General features: G+C 45.5%; 2 protein-coding genes across 2 annotated transcripts in view; both read right to left on the bottom strand.

Moving 5' to 3' along the window:
- Positions 1-1,010: 1,010 nt before the first annotated feature.
- The window catches only part of LOC118507403 (SET and MYND domain-containing protein 4-like), a 35,762-nt gene continuing 12,084 nt past the window's right edge, over positions 1,011-24,688 (bottom strand). The window contains exon 2 of the mRNA XM_036045861.1: positions 1,011-1,122. Coding sequence (XP_035901754.1) covers positions 1,011-1,122 — 112 coding nt within the window. The remainder of the gene's footprint in view (positions 1,123-24,688) is intronic.
- Positions 11,066-13,429, bottom strand: LOC118503306. Its single transcript, XM_036036426.1, has 2 exons — positions 11,655-13,429; positions 11,066-11,563 (listed from the first exon to the last, which is right to left on the bottom strand). Exons 1-2 carry the CDS (start codon positions 12,753-12,755, stop codon positions 11,546-11,548), a joined length of 1,119 nt encoding a protein of 372 aa, XP_035892319.1. The 5' UTR covers positions 12,756-13,429; the 3' UTR covers positions 11,066-11,545.

Here is a 24,688-nt window from a genome sequence, read left to right on the forward strand (position 1 = left end):
TTGTCGGTGCTCGATGCTCCAATTTTTTGTAAAGTATTTTTGTAAGTAAAATCTCTCTTTTTCTAAGCTGAAAAATATGTGTATAAGTAACAGTCGCATAAATAGTTTTGATAGTAGCCTTATAAGCTTAATTAGATGGGATTCCTACGTCAAACAGCCTGGACTTCACAACTGATGCATTTAAACAATATTTACTTTAATTGGTTAATTTTTCAGACCTAGACAGATTTAAAAGCGATGGAGAATTCGATAGGTTTTGGAGCTAAGGCATGTAATAGCTTAGATATTATTTAAGTTGATCTATCTTGAGTTTAGTCTTGTCGTGTATGCTTTTTATTTACTTATTTAGTTACAATACGCTTAATTTACCAAACAGCCCTGTTCTCACAGATATTCCACACTGAAGACCACGTCTTTCATTACTTTAACAGCCAGCCAGCATCATAGAGAAAGATCACAAATGGATTTTATGTTTTAGAGGCGATGAGGCTTGAGAGCCGTGTCTTTCTCATAATCTGGCCATTAGCTTGAAGCTTCTTCAATTCCGAATACGTTGAATTATGAGTATTAGTCAACCAAACGTATAAGAAATGCGTACAAAAGTATTTTAAAAGCATTAAATTAATGTTTTTATGATAATTCGATTTAACCCTGGCCAATAAAGAAAAAACAGATATTGATGTGTGTGCCTTATTGATTGAATTACTAAAACACAGTATCTGTCTTACATTGTATGCGAAACATTGATAAAGATGATGGGTCAGAGGTGACCTCTACAAAGGTTTGCAATGTTCGATGTATCTTGAAATGATTCAAAAATTGGTACAATTCTTCTTATAATTGGAACTAATTATCAATAAACACCCTGTAAGAGGCATGCCAATAAGTCACTGTTAGAGATTTATCTCACCGGAGCTGTTAACATTCTCGATGAAGATGAGTTATAAGGATTGTAATACCTTTTAAATCATTCCCTGTTTTCCAAAGTAGATGACAGGTGATCGAACACTTTACAATCTTTCCGGAACTTCCATTAGTGTTGATGGTTGATCGAGTATACGTTTCGTTGTACACTTCTGGCAGTAGCATTCAAAGGCATATCTGGTATCCGTGGGATCGATACTGTGAAGAAGATCGATAGACGTATAACAGTACCTCCCCGCATGAGCAAGATTGTCGTCATAACTTACCGATAGTTGATGAGCATCTGTGTGCCTCTTGGAATGTAACGATTAGCTACAAACATAATTGCACCGTCAGGTGACAGCTAATACTCCACGTTCGCGTCGCACGAATGATTGAACATGCTGCCCGTCGTAACCAGAACTAGTGCGTATGGCACCGAACTCGAGCTGTACTCGTCCTTCGATGGATCGTCCATGGAGCAATGCAGGACCAGAGCGTTGACACGGTGGATGTGCAAATGGCGCACAGTCAGCTCGGCAAGCAGTTTCACAAAGCTGTTTGGAAGACCATGTTCACGCACGAGCATCCTAGCCAGCGAGACTGCTTTCAGTCCATCGGAGGTCAGTGTTTTTCTGGACAAATGCTTCCGGTTGGTAGCAAGTCTGTAGATCTTCCGATAATCTGGCTTCGCACTAGGCGTGCTATACTCATTTGCCTTGATGTCTTCAGATAGTTTTCGAATGTACGCATCGAGTGCATCCGACGTACCGGGGAACATTTTATAAACACGGATTGTAAGACGCAGGGCGAGAAACTGGATGGGTGTACACTGGGCAAGAAGGATCGGCATAATGGCACACTCCATCGAATGGTATTCTTCGTGGGCACGGTTACGGCAGGTATCTGAACAAAACAGCGCCAATGAGCAGTATTGACACGGAATGAGAACGAGCGGTGCGTAGATCAGGCAATGGTGGCATCGCATCCACAAGTCCTTTATAAGTAAACTCACAAACGGTACTTCGCTTAGAACCGTGTTTCCGCTGCCGAAAGTCTGTCGACCAACTAGATGACGTCCATAGTTAACTGAATCTTTGCAATCCACTTCATTTAAACAGTTCTCGAACGTGCGGCCATTATGCGGGGTCGGATCAATGGATCCATTTCTTCGAACACGCGCTCTGTAGTACATGGCCTGTACGGAGTCGTCGGATGTGAAATGAGTTGTGCTGACCTCCTCTGCATGAGAAATGTTGTACAAGCAATAGAAGTCTTCCTCGCGGGCGTATGCGATGCGAGCTCGCTTCAGGTATGCCTCCGTGAGTTGCTTAGAGCCGGGTGTGCTGTAGGCGATCATGATGTTCAACTGCTTAAGTTGATACATTTGCAGTTTGGGGGTGTTTAAACATTGCGACGAATAGAGAGTATTCAGCAATTCGTAGAGCCACAGCGCATGGTAGTTATCCTTCTCGTTGCTCCAAAACGTGACGATTGGCGCATTCGAGTGGTTCAATCTCATATTCTGCTCGATAATGAACGCCACCAGCTTTTTATCGTTCCGGCAACTTCTCGATGCTACTATCTCGGGTGGGCCTTCGACTTCCATTTCGACTGAGACACACTCAAACGGCAGCACTTTGACGAACCACTTTCCCGTCGATGAATCACAAATGCACTAATGATCGCGTAAAATGCACTAATGATCACAAAACGGATGGATTTCAAACACGACACCAAACAACACTTGTGCAGCGCTAGAAAGTTGAAGACTGAATAGTGCGCCTGACGCGGATTGCATTCTTCGTGCGCTACTCGATACTTGCGAACGTCGCGATCGGCGAGAGAGTGAGAACGATGATCGACGAGAGTGTAGTTGTCTTAAGAAGGCGAAACCAACATTCCATTCAGCAAAAGTGCAACATGCATGTTGCGTGAGCTTTGCAGTCCAAGAAGCGTAGACGAACTGTCGCAAGCCGATTTGAAGCAACGATCGTTCGTGTTACGCCGTTCTCTGAGTGACGTTACTTCTAGTAGCTCTCATATTGCTACGCACAATGCTCTGGATCTCATCAGAAAATCCATCACTCGTCAGCTCTAACCTGTAGTCTCGCATGTCGAAGAACAACTGAATGTTCATGTTCCTCTTGATTCGATCGGTTTTTAAGAGGGCAGCTACCATTTCTTTTGACGGATATTAATCGCAACTCACTTCAGCATGTATGATCTGATCTTTCGTAAAGTGTGGTATATTGTGCAAATGTGCTCAATCTTTTTCGGGCTAACAATTTGAGACTACGCTGATTATCTTCATACATTAACACTTCCTGTTCGTTTAGCGTTTTAACTTTTTAACAAGTAATCTAAGACAAATCTCTTCCTAAATTGCTTCTGATATTGCTATAAGTTTTGCTTCTGTGATTGATGTGGCACACAGTTCTACATTTTACTCACTGTGCCACGAGTCACCTTGCGAACGTAACATTGCTTGTTTTTCCGCCCAATCAGAGTCGCAATTTCTGATCATTCCGTCGCATGTCGCTATCTTACTTAGTCGCAAACGAAACTCAATTGTTCCATTTAGGTACCAACCCTCTTCACCTCGTTGCAATCTCTCTGTGTGGGACAAATCCTTTTCCGGCTTTAGATCGAAATGGCTGCTGCTATTTCTTGTCTCGTATTAATCACTGTCTATAATAGTTTACCTATCATCTTCTGGCAGTCGTATTTGCTCGGGAGCACCTCTGCTTCACGTTTCACTTATCCAGGGTCAAGAGGAATGAGGGACAGCTTCGCATCGACCAAACCAGTAGTCTTCATCACATCGCTTATGTACTTCCTCTGGCTCAGGAAAAAATGTCCACGTTTGTCCTCTTCTATTCCGATTCCTAAACAGAAACAAACATCCTCGACATAATTTACCTCAACAAAGCACGGTAGTCCAGCGAGTAAAGATTGTTTATTGTTTATTTTCATTATAATTCAACGGACCACGCAGGGCCCTCTTGATGCCTAATTGCTAAAACGCTTAACAGTTATAAGAACGGACGGTTCGAATACAATTTAAAAGCGCAGCGCGCGACATGTCCGGTCGGTGACGATTACTGATACAATTATATTCACGGCACATACGGAGAAAGGGACCAAAGGTACCAAAACGGGTACCTATTCGGCTAATTCAGTCGCTGGTTCAGCGCCTCGATACCCAAAAGCGCACAGCGAGCGTCGTAGTCCACTTGGACCCTCCAGAAGCGCAATGCGAACCGGGTGAATTTGCGCTGGACGGATTCCAAACGGGCTAGGGGCCGAGCAGCAGATGGCCACCATACAATGGATGCATACTCCAGCACCGATCGAACCAAGGAGCAGTAGAGCGTCTTGATGGAGACCGGGTCCGTGAAGTCACGAGTAAGTTGCTCAAACAAGCCTATCAGCCTGGTTGCCCTTGGTGACGACGTGTTCGAGCTGTTCGTGGAAGCTCAGCTTCTCATCGAGGAGTACTCCTAAATCCCGAACACAGCTTTTGCGGACAATAGCAGAACAGTTTAATGTAAAATTTTATTTTTATTAAGAGCAAAAATTTTGCGACTTGTCGTTACAAAGAAATCGGAAAAAAAGGAAGGGTTCAAGATAATACCAGGCACGATTGCCAACAGAGAAAAACGTAATGTGACATGTGACGTAATACAAACTGTCAAAGTGACAGTGGCAATAGAAGAGGTTGCGCACTCTAACACCCCCACTCAACCGCTGCAACTTGCCAATCCGATGGCCGAGCAATTCCGCTTGAACGCTGCGATAAGTAGCCCTTTAGTCAGCATATCCGCCTGTTGATTTGCCGTAGGGATATACTCGAGAATGATCTGCTTTTCCTTTACCAAATCCTTCAGAAAGAACAGCTTAACATCAACATGCTTCAGTCGTCCGAGCCCTTTGGAGTCTTCCACGATGCTTATTGTTGACTGGTTATCCTCGAAATAAGTTACAGGATGATCCACCTTACATCCAAGGTCACCAAGCAGACGCAACATCCACACTCCATGACGAACAGCAACACACAAAGCCGTCAGTTCAGCTTCCGTTGAAGATAGTGCTACAGTTTGCTGCTTCCGCGTAATCCAGGCCACAGTAGACCCAAACGATTTGAAAATACTTCCACTAACTGATCGCCTGTCGTTGGGGTCATTGGCCCAATCCGCGTCGGAATATACCTCCAGCGCCCTTCCTTCACCTTTGCGATACACGAGGACCACATCTAAAGATCCTTTTATGTAGCGAAGGATTCTTTTGAGATGCGTCCAATGTTCATCCGTTGGGCAACATTGATATTGGCTGAAGTAATTGACTGCCGCAGCCAAATCAGGTCTGGTTGTCTGAGCTGCATACATAAGACAGCCTACCAACTCACGGTAAGGCTTAGTTGTGCGCTTCTCCTCTTCACCTTTCAGCAGCTTCAACCGATTCTCAATCGATGTCGAACAAGGTTGGCATTTCTCCATGTTGAACCGTCGCATACATCCGAATGGATGAGTTCTAACACTCGCGACGATCGTTTTTCACTTCGCGACGGAAACGGATTCCTTGTTTGTTTCCCGGCCAAACAAGACTCGCAAATCACGACACTTTTATCGGTGCATTTCACGTTTAATCCAGAAACCATCTGTTCCCGAATCAATTGTTCGATACCGCGCACATTCCAGGCCACATGCCTGGCCTACGCCACGCATGCCACAATTCCAGCTCCTTGGACACTCGACCCGTCGTTAACATCGCATTTCCGTCACGCTTTACACACGAAAAATCAAGTTGGTACAGCTTTCCGATTCGTGAACCACACGCGACAATTTCGGCACCACGTCGAATTAGCACTTCTCCATTTTCGTAAATTACTTTCATGCCAGCAGCATCGACACGCATTACCGAGAAAAGATTACAACGCAAATCCGGCACATACAAAACGTTTCGCACTACGCACTCGATTTGCTTACCGCGCACATTGCTTATAATCTTCACATTTCCCGAGTATTCCGCACGAATCGTAACCTCATCTTTTGCAATCGCGATTTCAATTGGATGCTCCAGCTGCCATAATTCGTCGAAAAACGCCTTGTTGTTTACTAAATGGTCGGAACAACCTGAATCGATGTAACACTTCATTTTGTTCACGCATCCTGCATTAACACCGACAAAACTAACGCTTGATATGCCTAAGTGTGCTTTCGATGTATTAGTGTCACTTTTCCGCTTGTTCGGGCATTCAGATATCTTGTGACCAACCACCTTGCATCCAAAACACTTAACCTTACTTTTGGACTGCCGATGATGCCTCGTGCCTGAAAACGCAGCTTCATTTTTCGGTGCACTCAGATCAACACCCTTCCTCTTCGTTTCCTCGTCAAGCAACCTACACTTGACGAACTCGATGGAAAGATTCTCCTCGGGCATCGTTTCTAATGCTGTCACCACGGTCGAAAATGATGATCCAAGCGTCACTAGCAAATGGCAAATCACATCAAGCTCTTCTAGCACAGCACCAGTAGCTCGATATTCCCGCACCAGTCGATCGAAGGTCAGAAAATGTTGCTGAAGCGTTCCATCCTCAAAACGAAGTGTAAGCATTTGCCGCTTCAAATGCATCCGGCTTGCAATGCTTCGTCGCTCGAACACACGCTGGAGCGTGTCCCACACATCCTTTGGTGTTTTCTTTTCGTGAATATACTCCAACTGCGAATCATGAATTCTGGACACAAGCAATGATTTGCAACGCCGATCTTGTTTTGCCCGCGCCTCGCGGTTCCGCTGCTTTTCCCGGGTTATCGCCTCGTTATCTCCTTCCTCATCCTTCACATCCTCCGCATAAGTAAAGATGCACTCCAGGAGCTCATGCTCCTCCAGGAGTATCGTCATCCAATACTTCCATGCAGAATAATTGGTGCCATCAAACAACGGGAGAAAATGGCGATCGCTCTTTTCCTGCTCCATCATAACACTACAATTATTTCACTTCCCAATAGATCAGCAACGTGCTGGGCCCATAACCTAAAATTGTATTTTTATTAAAAGCAAAAATTGTGCGACTTGTCGCTACAAAGAAAACGGAAAAAAGAGAAAGGATACAAGATAATACCAGGCACGATTGCCAACAGAGAAAAACGTAATGTGACATGTGACGTAAAAGAAACTGTCAAAGTGACAGTGGCAATAGAAGAGGTTGCGCACTCTAACATAATGTGTAGTCGTACACCAGAGGACAGCGCTTTCTCGTGAACGTCATGACAAACACACTTCTCAACAAACAATTCAAGACCTTTCTCTGAACACCAGGATTGGAATGAACAGAGTGTAGCTTGAAGACGGAGTTGGTCGGACTGGTCTTGGATCGACAGGAATAGCTTCGCATCATTAGCAGACAGTAGGTGGCTTCCAGCGGGGAGCGCCCTAGTTACGTCATTGATGAAAATGACGAACAGCAGCGATCCGAGGTTGCTCCCTTGAGGCACCTCTAAAGAAGCAGGAATACAGCGCGACAAATGAGGTCCCATTTTCACGCGGTACGATCGGCCGGCGAGATACGAACGCATCCAAATCAGCAATTGGACGGGCGTACCCAACATCTGGAGTAGCAAGGAATGCGGGACACTATTACGTGGTTACTGCGTGAGTTCGAACCTATGCGTTTTACGTAGGCTAAATAGCGGTTCTTAATATAGCGTCGATAGAGAGAGTGTGCTACATTGTAATTGCTTCTCGAAACGCTACATCTACGCGCACGATATTTACGATAGGCAGCAGCCTATCGGCCGTTTTAAGCCTTCGCAGTGTACCGTCGCTCCTGGGAGGACCTCGTTTAGGGCGCTTAAGCGGCGTACATTCGTTTAGTGCATGTAACAAAAACCGTGTGAATTCGTCAACAGCGAGGACAAGAGAACCGAAACTTGAACACTCGAGGTCAGCAGCAAAAGAGGAAATCATCGCTAAAAGCCTGTTTTAATCAATCTGCGCGTAGTCGAGCCGAGGTGTTGGCGCAGGAGCAGTTGAGTCCAAACAGGGTACCGAGAGGTCCATCTCAAGCGCAGGATGATGTGCATCAATAGCTAACAGCGGCGCGTAGCACACTATTGGCGATAAAGTGGTTGAGGCAACGATCCCATTCGCGAATACCAAGTCTAAAAGCTGCCCGTTGTTGCTGAGGTGCCCATTAAGCTGGAAAATCCCCTAGCAATAGGATACCGTCATCAGGGCGCATAACCGAGCACAGCAAGGAGATGAAGTCTTCGAAGTTGCGGAGCGTGCAAGCATTTGCGGCAAGCCTGGGCGGGAGATAGAGAGCCGCGTGTTGCCTAGTAGAACGGCTACGCATACAAACTCTAGAGATGAATGAGCCTATCTGTGCTCCTGTGACGTTAGAGAGTGAGAGCAGGCAATCAGCACACCGCCACCACGAGAACATGTACTGTTGTCAATATTTCGATCACAGCAATATACACGGAAGCTGTCGTCAAAAAACAAGGACGAGGACAAGCCAGGATCGAGCCAAGTTTCCGTTAGGACAACTATATCGAAATCGGAGTCCAACAAAGAAAGCCGGAAGTCATCGGCCTTCGTGCGCAGTCCCCGCACGTTTTGGTAATACACAGTGGCAGATGAACGAGCAGCACTACAATTCTTGGCAGCAGGAAAAAAACAGGTAGGTTTTTGCGCAGGGAAGCTCCGTCTATCCGTGAAGAAAGGAGTCAAGTGTGGTCTGGTGTAAGGTCGGATTAGACGTTCGATGATTTTGTATCGGGCCGCTAACGAGTGTCGAGCAAGGTCCATTTAATTGTATCATTTAATTATACTGCTGCGAGTGTGTGGGCTAGTGATGAAAAATCACGTGCGGGGGCGTCTCTACGGGCGGTGGGAGCCGGAGTGTTTGAGTGAGTAAAGATGAGATCATTCCAGGATCTTCTAGCTGCCATGATCAGGTCATCAACATAGACAAGCACGTAAAACCAATATCCTTGAGGGTACCTTCGATACAAACAGGTGTTCGCCAAGAAGCTGTGAAAACCTTGACGTTCCATCTCGGTATCCATTTTCTGATTCCACGATCTTGCCGGCTGCTTCAGTCTGTAAAGTCCCTTGTTCAGTTTACAGACTTTTTGATCAGCTTTCACACCACAGGGAGGTTGCATGTAAATCACCTCATCCAGCTCAGCATACAAGAATGCGGTTTTGACGTCGCACTGCTGCTCTGCCATGCTCCTATTGGCAGCTGCTAGCATTAAAGAGCGAAAGGTTGTTTGCTTAACTATTGGCGCAAATACTTCGCGTTCCATACTGCTGGATTAACTCTGGCGCAACCAATCGGGCTTTGTACTCACACAGCATCCCTTCTGCATCCGTTTTGTTTTTGTACACTCATTTGCACCCAATCACCTTGCGTTGTGGTGGCAAATCCACTAACGTCCATGTTTCATTAGCATCGATCGACCCGAGCCATAGCTAGCATCCACTGAAGCCATCGCGTCTGCATAACTCTTCTGTTGCTCGTTGGATTATTCTCGTTGACAAGCACCAACCTTATCTGGTTCGTCTTCCGGAGTAGCATACCTGACATCACTGCTTTCATTCGACGATGCTACACTTGATGCCTTTCTACTGTCAATCACGTAATCCTTATAGCTTTCCGGAACTTTCTGCTGACGTGTACTGGGTCTCAATAACTGAGATTCTGAGTCACTTATAAAAATTGATAGAGTATTTATGCTCCACCATTATCGGTTCTGAATCTTGCAATTCTATTTTTGATTCGAAAATGTTTCGAAAAGGACATGTATCGAAGTCAAAATTTGCATTGATTGGAGGCATTACCAGAAGCTTCCGACACGAACTTTTGGCAAATAGAACGAAAATACTTGCTCTGTCCTCCCAGTCCTCTTCCTCGCTCTCATGGCATTGTTCAGCTCTGGCTGGTCATCATACTAAAAGGCCTGCTTGGACTAGAGCTGGAGGAGGTATTATTTTATTTATTTATTGATTACTACGGTCAGACGCCGAACTGTCACCATCGCACGTGATAACTGCGAATCATAAATTCACAAAAATAACAGTTTATGAAATATAACAAGGCATTTCCTCCTTGATATTGTTGTTCCTCCGTCGTATCATGGCCGATTTGAATTGGAGCACACTGTTAAAGACGATAAAACCTGCCTCTTTTTTACGGCAGTATGGAAATTGGAAATTGAAATTGAATAGACCAGCACATCACATCCGTTTTGGTGGTAGCTCGACCGGATCTTGGTGGCTACTATAAATTTATATTCAACACATTCACTTTGACCAAAAGTGACTTTCATACGGTGAGCATCTGTCGCATGGGGCGAGAATTGGTACTTTGATGTTGTACCAATTATGGCTGTACGGATAAATGCACTTTTACGATGGAAAAGTGCAATATTTTACTATAAATTCGAATACAAAGTTATTATGTGCGTTCTTAGTGAATTTTATCATCAGAAACTGTCATAATAACTATTAAACAAACCAAAATCCATTGGCGTTGCTCTTAGCAAAATAGTTAGAGTTGCCAGTTTCTAAGGTTCGGTATTTTTAAACCAGATATATTTTACATTTTTAACGTGGCAGTATCGAACTTATGGATCCGAAGTGTCTTTGTTGTCTTTTGTTGATAGTTAATAAAAAAACATGTTTTCACACCATAAGAATAATATATATTTGGTTTTGAGATGAAAAGTTAAGTCCGTGTTTCGCGATAACTGCTAAACGACTTTATGCGAGTCACGTTTCTTTTTTAGCCTTCCCATTTTTGATACAAATCGTTTCCTACATTGTATCTTTGATTGAGACTGTTTAAGCTTTCAGTTTGAACTGACTTTTTCCCAGCTTTCACCTGAGCGTTCTTTCTTTTCCTCTACAATATTTCGGTCTTCTTACACTGTTGCAAATGCAACAGGCAACAATCCGCGAGAATAAAATGAACTAGACGCCTTTTCTACATCCGTGAATAAGTGTATGCTTTTTGTAATTTTTAGTTACACTTTTAGCAGATAAAAAACTAAACGTCTTCCTTCTCTCGCTTTATGGTTGTTACTGCCGTGTGTAACGCGGTCATTCGCCCTTTCCCTTCGCTCTCTTTCTCCGGCTCTCTCTGACTAGGTTTTTTTTCTCTTCGGCTGCGCTCGTGGCTCATCCTTAAGTGGCTGCGTACTTCCGCGGTCGGCTGTCATCGCACTTGACGTTGACGTTGTATTTTGTCAACACTGGGCCCCAGTGTTTTGGCCTCTCAAAACACTACCTCGTGGTTCAACGTCGATAGTTGCTACCTTGACTGCCGGTCGCTCGCATGTTTTTCCAGTAGCTAAACGAACGTGAACTCGTCTTACCGCACCGTCCTTGGATTGAATCGCGCGAATTACACGTCCCTTGGGCCAGCATCCCCGCGGAAGATTTTCGTCGACGATTACAACTACGTCTCCCTCCTGTAGCGGTTTGCAGGGCTGAAACCATTTCGTCCGTCGGGTCAGAGTGGGAAGGTAGGAAGCTACCCATTTTTTCCAAAACAGGTTGGCATAAACCTACGATGTCTTCCAGTTGTTTCGTAGCGTGGCCGTTGTGTCGTCAGGTGGTACGAATGGTTTCACTCCTGATGAGGAACCTAGAAGGAAGTGATTCGGAGTTAGTGGTGCATCTTCCTCGCTATCAACTGGAACATCTGTCAACGGACGAGCGTTTACTATTTGCTCGACCTCTATCAGCCAACTATTCAATACAGCGTCTGTAGGGTGTCTCGTAAACTGGATATTTTGGAGGGTTTGTTTGACTGTGCGGATCAAGCGTTCCCATGCTCCTCCAAAGTGCGGTGCCGCTGGCGGGTTAAAGCTCCATCGCGTATCTGGTAAGTTCATTGCGTCGATCATCTCATCGGTGTTTACTTCTTTTAGCGCTTCCCGAAGTTCCCGACTCGCTCCAATGAAATTTGTACCTCGGTCCGAGAAGATTTCCACCGGCGTTCCGCGGCGCCCTATAAAGTTTCGTATTGCGATTATGCAAGCGCTGGTGGATAGAGATGGAACTGTTTCGATGTGGATCGCACGCACAGTCATGCAGGTAAATAAGACGCCCCATCGCTTTTGCGTCTTTCGTCCATCGACTACCACAAATGGTCCAAAGTAGTCTATCCCAGTGTAGCTGAAGGCTCGCGTGAAAGGAGATAGTCGCGCCTCAGGAAGGTCTCCCATCATGGGTTCACTTACAGTCGCCTTCCTTACTCTGCAGAATTGGCAGCTGGCTCGCACCCTATGACACGCACTCCGTAGAGCTGGTATATCGTATTTTTGACGGACTTCATTCATTACTGTTTGGAAGTTTTGGTGTCTGTACCGTCGGTGGTAGTCATCCACTATTAAATCAGTCACTTTTCCAGCCTTTAGTAGGATGATTGGCCTCTTGGTGTCGAGGCTCACATAGCTGCAGGCATCGATCCTACCCTGTACTCGCAGTATCCCTTCTGGATCCATATATGGGCTACGCTTTACAATCTGGCTGTTACGGGGCAATTGTGTTTTATGACTGGCATCCGTAGGTTGACCTGCCAACAGACAGTATTCTTCGGGGTATGCGTGTCGTTGCACTTGTCTGATGATGATTCGTTCAGCTTGTTGCTTTTCCCAAGCGGCTAATGGACCGGTTTGACGGATCAAAGGCCGCCGGGTGTTATGAATGAAACGGCATACATACCCAACCGACCTTAACAACCGATTCCACCTCGAAAACCTCTCAAAGTCGATGAGTTCGCAGCTGGTGACATGCGTATTGAGGCTCTTACGGATTTCTTCTTGGGTGCTCATTTCCGGCAAAGGCTCGTTAATCCAGCTATCTTCTGGTGACGACAGAAACCCTGGTCCGGTAAACCACTGGCTTGCTGTGAGATGCGTGTTGAAGTTAGACCATTTAGTGGCTTCATCCGCTACGTTTAAGTGTGTCGATATCCAATGCCACTCGTTCACGTCGGTCTCTTCTAAAATCTCTCCTACCCGATGTGCCACGAAGGTGCTGTACCGTCTATGATCAGATCGCAGCCAACAGATTACGTCCTTTGAGTCAGTCCAGATCCGAGTACTGTGCACTGTCTGTCGATGTGCTTTCTTTACCGCGCGCGCCAAGCGAGTTCCCAGTACAGCCGCTTGGAGTTCTAATCGAGGGACAGACGTGTATTTGAGCGGAGCCACTCTCGTTTTCCCTCCTACGAGGCTGACTTCAATGCTCCCCTCGTGTTCGTAGCGGAAGTAAGCAACTGCAGCGAACCCATCGGTTCCGGCATCTACAAAGACATGAAGCTGGAGGTTACATTGTTTTAAATCAATCTTTCGCCGGTAGCATCTTGGGATTGAAATATTCTCTAGTTCAGGTAGACACTTTATCCATCTTCTCCACTTTTCGTGCTGCGCCTGCGGAATCTCTTGATCCCAATCTACTCCCGCTCGCCATACTTCTTGTAATATTATTTTGAGGAAAAACAGGAATCCGGAAATTAGTCCCAGCGGATCGTAGATCGACATGAGAAGGCTTAACAACTGACGTTTGGTAGGCATCGCGTTGCTATCTAGGAAATGGTGAAGTGTTGCTGGTATTTTGAAGCAGAAGGCGTCACTCTGTGAGTCCCACCACATGCCCAGCACCTTGTTTGTGGTTAAATCGGCTTCTAACGTAAACTCCTTTTGGTGTCGTTGACTACCTTCAACCGCCTGTAGTACCTCAACCGAATTAGACATCCAGTTGTGCAAAGGGAATCCTCCTTGAAGGTGGATGAATTTGACTTCTTGGGCTAGTTTTATAGCATCTCCAACGTCTTCAACGCTTGCCAACATGTCATCAACATAGTGGTCCTCCTTTATGCACGTTACGGCTTGTGGGTATTGATCTCGGAACCGATCTGCGTTGATGTTCTTAACGAACTGAGCACAACTGGGTGAACAGGAGGCTCCAAACGTCATTCGTAACATGACATATTCCTCCGGTTCCTCTTGATCGCGCTTCCACTTCCACAGAAAACGTTGACTCTGTTGATCTTCTTCTAGAATGCGAACCTGGTGATACATTTCCGATATGTCTGCTGCAACAGCTACCTTTCCTTCTCGAAACCGTTGCAGGACACTGGACAACGGGGAGAGCAGGTCCGGCCCAGTCGACAGTGCTGAGTTTAAGGAATGTCCACGAAATGAAGCGGCGGCATCCCAAACAATTCGGACTTTGTTGGGTTTTTTCGGGTTGAATACAGGGAATATAGGCAGATACCACGCCCTCGGATGATTCGACTGTTTTTCTTCAGCAGTGAGTAGTCGAATGTAGCCCTTCGCCAAGTACTCCGTCAGCTTGTTGTTCATGACCACTCTGAGTTGCTCGTCACGACCCATCCTCCGCTCGAGGCACTCCATTCGTCTCAGCGCTAAGGTCCAGTTCTTGGGCAGTACCATGTCTTTATACCGCCACAATAATCCAGTGGTATACCTGTCACCGACGTATTGCGTAGTAGCGCGCAACGATTCAAAGGCCCGTTCATCTTCTTTCGACCTAGTAACGTCACTAAGCATGCATCGAGGCTCTTCTAATGCAAAACATCCTTTCAGGGCTCTATCTATTCTTACCTCGATGTCTCGGCATTCGCAAAGCTGTACGCCGTGTGATGTTACCGATTCGCATCCAGCATATCGTTGGCCATTTGCGTCACATCGTCCAGACACCACCCATCCAAGACGCGTTTTTGTAGCAACCGGTTCGTTAAGATATCCTTCTACGGTTTTAAGAGGACGTGTTAAATGGTAATTATCCATACCTAGTAAGATCCGGGGAGCTGTAGCTTCGAACGACGGTATGGGCAGCGATGATAGATGCTGATATTTGGCCGCAAACTGATCCATCGACAAACGTTGACTGGGCAACCCTAAGCAACGAACCGTACGGATTGCAGGTACCTCGTAACGGCGATCATTTTCTCGAATACCGGAAATGTTGACACTGACTTCCACTGACTGCGCCTCGTCGCGGTGTTGACCCCCAGTCCAGCTAAGACAGAGCGGTTTCGGAATTCCACTTATTCCGAGTTCCTTAATTAGGGCGTGTTCCATGAGGCTCACCGATGAGCCTTCATCTAGTAGTGCAATCACGTTTACTTGTCGTCCCTTAGCGTGTAGTGTTACCGGAACATAACGAAGCAGCACGTCGCGATGAGCATCTGTAGAATGAGAGTTGTTAACTTCGTACCTGCCGTGGCGTTCTTCGGTGTGGTAGCTATGAAGAAGTGTGTGGTGGTTTTTCCCGCAGCCTGCTTTGCTACAAGCCTGTTGTAATCGGCAGTAGGCTTGATGTCGCCGCAGGCAGCTTCTGCATAGGTTGTTGTCGGTGACGTATTTCCATCGGTTTTCGGCACTCATCCGTAGAAATTCATCACATTCCGTCAGCCGGTTGCAGTGATCATCACAAGTGCATCGTTCGAGTTAACGGTGTTTGGATTAGGCGCTACGGTTTTTCGACGCAACTGCGTTGCGGTTTGGTTCGTTCCGTGCACGTTGACGTACTTCACATTCCGTCTGTCCTCTCGTAGAGCCGATCTTGGACACACTCTTAGCGCACCGTTTTTTACCTGTGAACCGCAGGGAGGCGCTCTACTAACTCTTCGAGAAGGGGACCATCATAGGCTCTTTCAACGCCGCTTGACCGAACCGTTGAACAGATTTCCTCTACCTCAATTCCGTAATCAACTAACGTTTCTAACTTTTCGACTTTAGGTGCTGGCATGCGACGGATATTGTCGAGTAGCGTTCCAATCACGAGCTCTGGGCGCCCATACATCGTTTTCAACGTCTCAATAACCTCAGCAAGATTATTTCCATAGAAAAGCCGTCGCTTCACAGACTTCAGCGCGTGACCTCTGAGGCATTCTCTTAGACGTTGCATATTTTCCCCATCGCTGTACCCGCAAAGACGCGTCGACTCTTCGAACGAGGAGAAAAACATATCCCACTCGTCGGGATTACCGGAGAAAATGGGTAGCTTTCCGCTAACGACATGTCTTGCTGAGACCTGGCTCTGGGTTAACTCTCCTACGCTGGTGAAATGAGCATTGTCGATTACCGTCGATGAAGGATGCGGAAGTTTGGACGCTCCGCGCTGATTTGTACCATTCTGCTGCATCTCTATCTTGCGTTCCACGTCCGTTAGCCTATTCACTATGATATCGAACATGTTGGGCTTCATCGGGGCTGTCGAGGTCGTACATTCTGGACACTTCCATCCGCTTCCTAAGGTGGTTTCATTGTCGACAATACACGTCACATGTAATTTACGCTCACACTGCTCCCATTTTACCATGATGCCCTTGCTTGCCTGGTGGCATTTGAAACACGTTTCGAGGGTCTTGTAATCGGTATTCCACACACGTTGATTCATGAAAACCCTCATCTCTTCGAACATACGGCTGATTTCTTTCAGCGACGGGTGATTTCCCTCAACCTGGCTTCGATCTATGGGAGATGAAGCATGCGGCTCCCTTGGTTTCGGTTGGCAAACTTGGCAGAGCCATTCGCGATCATAGACTGTTTCATCCTCGTTCACACACCCCAAATGAAACCAGTCGTCACACGCATCACACTTAAACATTTTCTCGTCCGTAACAGCGCTGCACACCGTGCAGGTCTGTTGGTTTTCCAACGCGGAAGACTCCATTTTGTCGTGCTTCTCGAGGCTACAACTGGCGGTAAGACGTTCCGAATTTCCTCAGGAATCTCACTCTTCCGACCGTGATAGTTGTTGGGACTAAGCCTGGCAACACAGCTTTCAGCAACTTCCGAATTTCCTCAGGAATTTTTATGTTGCTCGTGGCGAAGCGTCTCGTCTTGCAGAACTCAGGCACTTTCTCCGCGCGATGAAAATCTTTCACTCGTGAATGTTTAGTTTTTTATAATGTTGCAAATGCAACAGGCAACAATCCGCGAGAATAAAATGAACTAGACGCCTTTTCTACATCCGTGAATAAGTGTATTCTTTTTGTAATTTTTAGTTACACTTTTAGCAGATAAAAAACTAAACGTCTTCCTTCTCTCGCTTTATGGTTGTTACTGCCGTGTGTAACGCGGTCATTCGCCCTTTCCCTTCGCTCTCTTTCTCCGACTCTCTCTGGCTAGGTTTTTTTTTCTCTTCGGCTGCGCTCGTGGCTCATCCTTAAGTGGCTGCGTACTTCCGCGGTCGGCTGTCATCGCACTTGACGTTGACGTTGTATTTTGTCAACATACACTTTTTGATGACAAGGAGGCGATTGCTCCTGTACTGATTCGCCTATTAACTGGGTCGTTTGTTGCAGGAGTCTTTCCCTCACTTTGGAGATCAGCTTGGATGATCCCTGTGTTTAAGAAGGGTTGTCGGACGTCCCCTACAAATAATTTGTCGAGGAATGATATAGCTCGAGCGTTTGGGTTTTGGTGGATTCCTCCTCCTCTGGCTCTGTTTCTATCTGGATGACCGTTCATTCAGGGTAAGGGTTGAGGGGGTTCTCTCAGACCCGTTCATCAGCAAATCTGGAGTTCCTCAAGGGAGCGTCCTGAGTCCTTTGTTGTTTATTATTAGCTCTATGACTCAACACTTCCACGGGTTTCCTTGGTTATGGACCCTGAGGTGTTGCTGGAGGACAAACGTCAACACTTGTTTATCCCTTTGCGTCGTACGCGGTTTTCTTTGAGCGAACCATGGACTCACGCGTAATTGGCATTTAATTCGGTAGCTGATCTGTTTGATCACCATTGTTTCTTTTCCCGTCTCTTGTCAACCGCATCCTAAAGTTCTATTGTGCATTCGCACATTCCCACTTCTGCGTGTTCCTTGTATTGCTTATTGTATGTTTTGTATTCTTACTTACTTATCAGGCGCTTCAACCGTTTTGCGGTCTCGACCTGCTGCAACAATCCTCGATACCGCTCACGGCTTAGCGCCGTCGTCTAAATTATTTTGTAGACGGTGCGGGGGTCTATTATCGTGAAGTTCGGGTATCGCATAATTTTCTCTGATTTCTGTTGTAGATAGGTTACTTGAGGCAGGGTGACTGGCCCTGCGCTCAAGCCCCCTACCTAAGGGCTACCCCATTACCAAAGCAAACGTAGCAAACGTTTTGTATATTAGGTTTTAATTACATTTCACTTTGTAAAGCCCTCGAGGCACACCAATTTTAATAAATAATAATAATAACACCCGACCCTTATGGTTATTGTGTCTTCCAAGCAATAATTCTGTTTGAGCTCATCAATAGCAACTCTTAAATTACCAGCGAAGCCATTCGACCAAACAAATCGATGCAGCGATAATCGGTTTTATAGTCCAGTTATGGCTATAGAACCAATTATCGCTGTATCGATTTGATTGGTCGAACTGCTTCGCTGGTTATTTAAGAGTTAACGCATGCACCCAACTTTTACTTCTAAATATGATCTATCATGTAAGAATTGGAAAAAAAGCATAAAAGAGATGGAGCCTGACTTTGAGCTCCCAAGAAAAAAAGTGCTCTTAAGAAGGAAGCTCATGGCAGTTGATACACGGAAGCATTCGTATGTCGTTCCTTTGATTACTGCACCGAATCGGAGCGTACCATGAAAAGTGAGCTAACCTCAATGGTCATCACGAAAACATCCAACAACATGATGAGACCATAGTCGTTTGTCGGCTACCATTGAAATCCGTATCTCACCCAACATCCACTCGGACGGAACGAACTTGCCAACGGAGAAGGACGCAAGAGTCGTAAAAATCAGCAGAACGATGAATTTCCAACGTTGAGCTTGACTCTCGGACGCTGTAAATCATGTTGTCCGCTGCTGGATGTTCGCTCAGTAGAATTTCACAATCATTGCAGATCAATTCGTTTCTGCTTCTCCGACATGGTCCTCGTATCTGTATGCCGGCTGTGACGATTTTATGATCCATTTTCGCGGCATTAGCAGCGCGTTCCCCGGCTGATTCCAACAGGGTTAACGTTTGCAAATGCTCAACCTCCTGACAGTTCCTCAAACGTTACGTCTGGAGTCACAGCCACCCCTTGGATCGTAAGTACCAAAACCATAACAAATAAATTTGTTAAATCATGCGCACCAACCAACACAACAGCACAGCACAAAACTAAGGTACGAATCATTTTGTGTGAAGAACTGGTCTGCACAACTCGGTTTCTAGTTGCTTCAGTAGATAACTCTAGAGCGTGTGTTTTCATCAAGCTAATACAGGTTCATATAACTAATAAGAACTGGTTTTCGTTCTTCCCATCAATGCATTGAGTGAAAGATGACAGTTGAAGTGTTTAAAGTCTTGATAATTTGAAGAGAATTGGCACATAGACCACGATATAATCACAGTACCACAATCAGAACACCACCACCGACAGCGTGTTGATGTATACCAAACTTGGTGATTTATAAAAACGGGCCAGTGCGATCAAAGCCTTTGTTACACATCCACGTCATGTCAAATGAGCGGAAATTCCGGGGAACGAACGAAATCTAGCATTCTCGTGTATGATATAAATATTTGCTCCACATTGCATTACAATCGTCTTAAGCTAACCCGAGACGATGCACAGTTGCAGCTGAGGACGTTTGAAAATCACCGATTTCCTTCGTTTTAAGCTTTCATTTATCTTGTAACCGAGTAAGAGCGGGGACGCAAGAATAAAATAAATGTTGACCTGTCAAACGTCCTCGGCTACAACTATGCGTCGTGTCGGGTCAGCTTTCTTTTGCAGGATTAAAAGGAAAATGCCCATAAGATCTTGATCTAGGCGCTCATACAAGTAGCAGAATTTCTCCTCTTGACCTTTGTCATTACAACCGATTATTCTATTATTCGCATCTCAATGTTTTGATGATTAGAAACGCACTATTTACAGTGTCTTTGTGCATTCGCCGACACCCACATCGAAGACACACAAACACGTCACTGTAATGGAGCAATTAAGCTGTGTGAATGAAAATGATCTTACCAGCGCTCAGCAAGACCTTCAGCGATTTTTTTTTCTGAAGAGCGATTGTCACGCTTAGTTCTCGATCGAAATGTCCATGTGGAAAAATGAGTACGAAACTTATCGCTGCCTACTGAGGTCATGTGTTCTGGTGTGAGCTACATCCCAGGCGATAGTGGTGCTGATCTTCACACGGCAGAATCGGGGTTCAAAACGCATATAGACAGTCTACCCGTACGCAGGACTGACTATTAAGCTACGAATGAAATCAAGTCACAGAAAGCCAGAAAAGGCAGACCGAGACGTTATGCTGTTGTAAAGCCAAAGAAGAAGAAGAGTTTTAAGTATTGTAGTGCATAAGTCTGATTCGCTGAAGTGTGGTAGTGTGTGGCTTGGATGTGGTGTTAGGGGTGGTTGTGACCTTGAGACAAAGCGCTTGAAGTTAGAGTAACTAAAGTATTGGTTGCACACCAATCAGCAAAAGCGGCACACTTGAAACTTGTCGGTAAGCAAAGAGAATTTGGAGCACAGCCTTCAAATGTGCGAGGGAGAATTAATATTGTAATGATCATCGCGCATTCAGTGGCTATGCTTTCCAGGACGGAACGTTGAGCTCAACACTTGCGGTCCATGGTTCTGTACATTTTTACGACTTTTTCATCTCTCTCCGTTTCCTCGTTCGTTCCGTGTGAATGGTTGGTGGAATACGTAATCGATTGGAAGCTCATAAACCGTGGCACGGATAAATCTGCAACGTGCAAAACTCTGGAAGACCATGGGGGAAGGATGAGAATGTGTTGGGCTGTGAGGGAAGTTTGTCGAAGGTCATGATGCATGGGGATCGAGGCACCTTTCTAAGCGCTGCTCGAGTCAATGATAACACTGCTCAGAACTAGGATGTGCCTGGTTTCTTGGTCGGAGGCCCAAACCGACACCTCAAGCGAGCACCCACTCCACTAATAGGCTAACCCTGCCACTGTTGTAAACATGTGATTATCTTCCCTTTCTCTTTTGTGCTCTTCCCCTTCGACCAATAAAACTGACCAACTTCATCATGTTAACCGTGGTAACAGTGACGGGTTTATCGGTAAGCAGACTGAGCGGCCGTGGGGATGCTTGAACGGGGGGTGCCGAACTGACAAATAACTTCCTCTGGTCAGTCTAACTTCTTTACCGCTTAGGATCTCGGTGCTAAATCCGCCACTGCGCGTGAAGTACAGCAGATGTGTAATCTAAAGGAAGCGGAAGAGAAACTCACGATGAAGCGAGTGTTATGGTAACAGTATGCTTGCAGAGATGGTCGCATATCGATTGTGCAGTGTTAGGACTGTCTAAGGCGTTTCACCGCGTCTGGTGTCAGATTGGACAATTAAATATTTGGTCCACCAATACTCATATGCTATAATGCTACATATCATAGTATTAGTAACGAAAATAATAACACTAAAAAGCTTCAACAGCTAGAATGTGTTCTCGTAAGATGCAAGCTAAACACATTTATAAAGTTTTAAATCACCAGCTTTTAGTTTTCCTGTATTACTTAACGCACGTCATTTGAAAATAATGTTCAGAGAATTCACAGCCGTTTCTCAGTTCGTAATCAAATCAAATATCACATAACCCAAGTCCCAAGTCTTAGTCTTCCAGTTTGAATGGGTAGGAAGGTACCACCGAGATAAAGTCCGCATATTTGTTATTTTTTATTAATTGGTCTTATTGGTCAAAGTTACCTCAAGTCTGAAAACCTAATCTTACTTAACTTATCCTGTGGAAGGGAGAGGAAGGTGCTTGATTAGCAATCAGATTAGTGAGCGGGAGCAGAAGGAGACTAGGGAGCAATGGAAGTCATAGAGATGGAACAGGCTGTCGAGGCGATAAAGAAAGGCAAGAAAAGGGTCGTTGGCTCTATAACAAGTGCGTCTAGGAAAATCTGCAGTAGCAGCAAATTCGAGGTGAGTGCGTACCAAACTACAAAAAAACGCTTTAAGGCACATTGGGTAGTGAATTTCAGATGTTGGTCTACAGATTAGGCCCAAACCTTTTAACGACCTTGCGACAATGGCTTAGATATGGGGAATAAAGAATAATTTTGAGTCGAGGATCACACCCAGGACACGGATAACATGGACGTGGTTTAACTGGACGGAGTTTAGAAAAAAGTTACAACGGATGGATTGACAGGCACGGGTGTAGGAAATAACAGAACTTTATGGGGACAAAGATCTAAGAAATTGACGAAACAACAGTGAGAGAAGGAATCGAGGTATGATTAAACGACAAGCAGTCGTTTAGACCAGCAACCGGTAGAAACTTCTTCAAATCGTCTGCTTACATAGAGTGACCGGAAGGGGGAAGGATGTAGGAAACGTCGTTTATAAAGAGTAGGAATAGGAAAGGGCCAAGGACATTACCTTGGGGGACCGACGACCGACCCGACGTACTGAGGAAGGGGAAAGACGTACATGAATCAATTTTAACCTTATAAATACGTCCCACAAGAAAAGATTCAATCCATTTCCAAATATTGGTGGCGAACCCAAGTTTTCTTAGTTTTTCTAACAATAAATGATGTTTTACCGTATCAAAAGCCGCCAAAATATTTGTGTAAACTACGTCGACCTGTAGACCGCGATCCATGCAACCCAAAGTTGCTGAAACAGAATTAGATCGCGATTGCATATAGTATCAGCAAAAGTACTCGATAAATGTTTGGCAAATAGAGAGCAAATCTGCGAAGTAGAAAAAGCTGTGAATGAATGCAGTGTCATGTGCGAAGGCAAGGAGCTGCTTCCACGGTAATCATTAACATAACGCCAAAAGGATCGGGGGTTGGAGTAGAATTTGAGTTGGAGTCTACCGACGTAAAGGCAAAGGCGAGATAGAGCGTCGATAAAGACGCAGAAAAGGGTTCTTTTCTCGTCTTTAACGCATGCAGCCTGTCAGTCATGGTATCAGTGACTGGTTAAAATCACCGCATCACAGCATACTATCCCCACGAGACATGCGATCCACGACGTCACTAACACAGTCTGACAGTGCACGGAGTGTAGAGCTGTTTTGGCTGAGATACGGATGAATGTAGATCGCACCGATAAAGATGTGAGAGACACCCGCACTAACACACACACAAATTATCTCCAGTGTGGACTAGTAAGTTGCTATATCTCGTGAGAGAAGCTGAGAATAACAAGTGATGAGTAAACCACCGTCACGTTAAAGGAAGCTCCGTCGAGCAGGAGGTCACACGGATAATCTCTTCATCTAGCCATGTTTCGGTGAATATTATTATGTCATAGGCCGATTCAGCAGCTGCATAGCGTAGGTCGAGGCACTTTGTGCGCAGGCCGCAAACATTCTGAAAATAACATAGAAGCGATGGAGAGACGGCGTCGGCCACTGCATTGTTGTGAGGTACGTAAGTAGCATCCAGGAACACGTGGGTATCCTGCGGCATTCTAGTGGCAGTGTCAATAGGATCATGTACAGGTGCAAAACGATCAAGTACAATAGGATAATGTACTGCGTGAGCATGAGCGATGTTCGTGTTATTAACTGCGTAAATGCATGTCAATCTGCTATCGGAAGCTTGTGTCACGTTTGATGCGCTGGTGGTAAACGTAGTGGAAGCGCTGGTTTCAATATATGGTTCGGAGTCCGAGTTTGTTGTGTTGTCAGTCTCTTAGTGTGTAATTGATGCACTATCAGTGGCCATAGTTACGGGTTTGGCGTAGTTCGTGGTGACATCGCAGGACAAATTGTTTTGTTTAACAAGAGTGAGGTGATGCGTGTGATGAGGGTGGCGCCGGAGATTGAATACGAAAATTTGCACCAGATTTGCGAGATCGATGGTCGATAAATACGCGCCCAGATAAATCAAGCGGATAGGTGTCAGGCGCGAGGGCCTTATCTCAGAGAGCACACGGCTTTATACGACTTTAAAGGATATAAAGGATAGAGCCGATATATTCGTATCCTTGCGTTCTAGGCAATATGCTGAGAGGCCATCTGTTGATTAACCCTTTGCACTATTTGATCCTCGGTGGTGTCTGGTGAAAGTCGAGTGATGTATAGGACATATCTTTGTACTGTTGGTGGGGCAGGAACTATTTGTACCGCGAAGGAACAAGAATTATCCTTATTTGTGCCAGCGATCAACGAGGGCGGATGGGGAGCATAGAATATCCTCTTACTGTCCTTTGGCCTATGGGAGTTGTTTTGGAAAGTAATGTATTGGTGGAAGTAATGGATCAGGAATGAGCAATTGGCGCTGATGTGTGAGTGTCACTTGCTACCTCGGAAAACAATCTTTTGGCTGGGTTTAAGCGACGAACTTTTGCTGGCTACCACGTGGTGTTTTGGAACTGAATTGGTGCATAAGCGAAAAGTCAACTCTCGTTTCTATGGCAAGAGGTTCGATGGCGGCTTTGAAGCTCTCAGCTACGGCGGTGATCGCCGCCTGGAAACCGGAATGCATTGCAACGTTCTTTAACAACTTGGTGCGCGGGTTTATAAGTATTTTGTTGCAACCAATACAGCTTCAATGACGTTGTTTGAAATCAGAGATGCGATGGCGAGTAAATCTTCAGGAATTGATAGGCAGATCCGATGGAATGGTGAATTGCAAAGACAGCAACTAATGAAAGCCTCCGTGATATCAGCAGTACAAGCATTACAAACACGGGCCATGGGTTCAAAAAAGGGTGTAAGGTGGTCACAGCTGTGAAGGTAAGCGTCCTTGATCGTTGAAGTCAGTGCACTCTGATGGAGGTCAGGAGCGGCGATGACGTT

The sequence above is a fragment of the Anopheles stephensi genome, chromosome 2 (genome assembly GCF_013141755.1).
Source record: "Anopheles stephensi strain Indian chromosome 2, UCI_ANSTEP_V1.0, whole genome shotgun sequence".
Lineage (NCBI taxonomy): Eukaryota > Metazoa > Arthropoda > Insecta > Diptera > Culicidae > Anopheles > Anopheles stephensi.

Bases quoted from the DNA above. Each gene is read 5' to 3' on its own strand.
- LOC118503306 (XM_036036426.1), bottom strand. From the start codon at position 12,755: ATGAGCACCCAAGAAGAAATCCGTAAGAGCCTCAATACGCATGTCACC.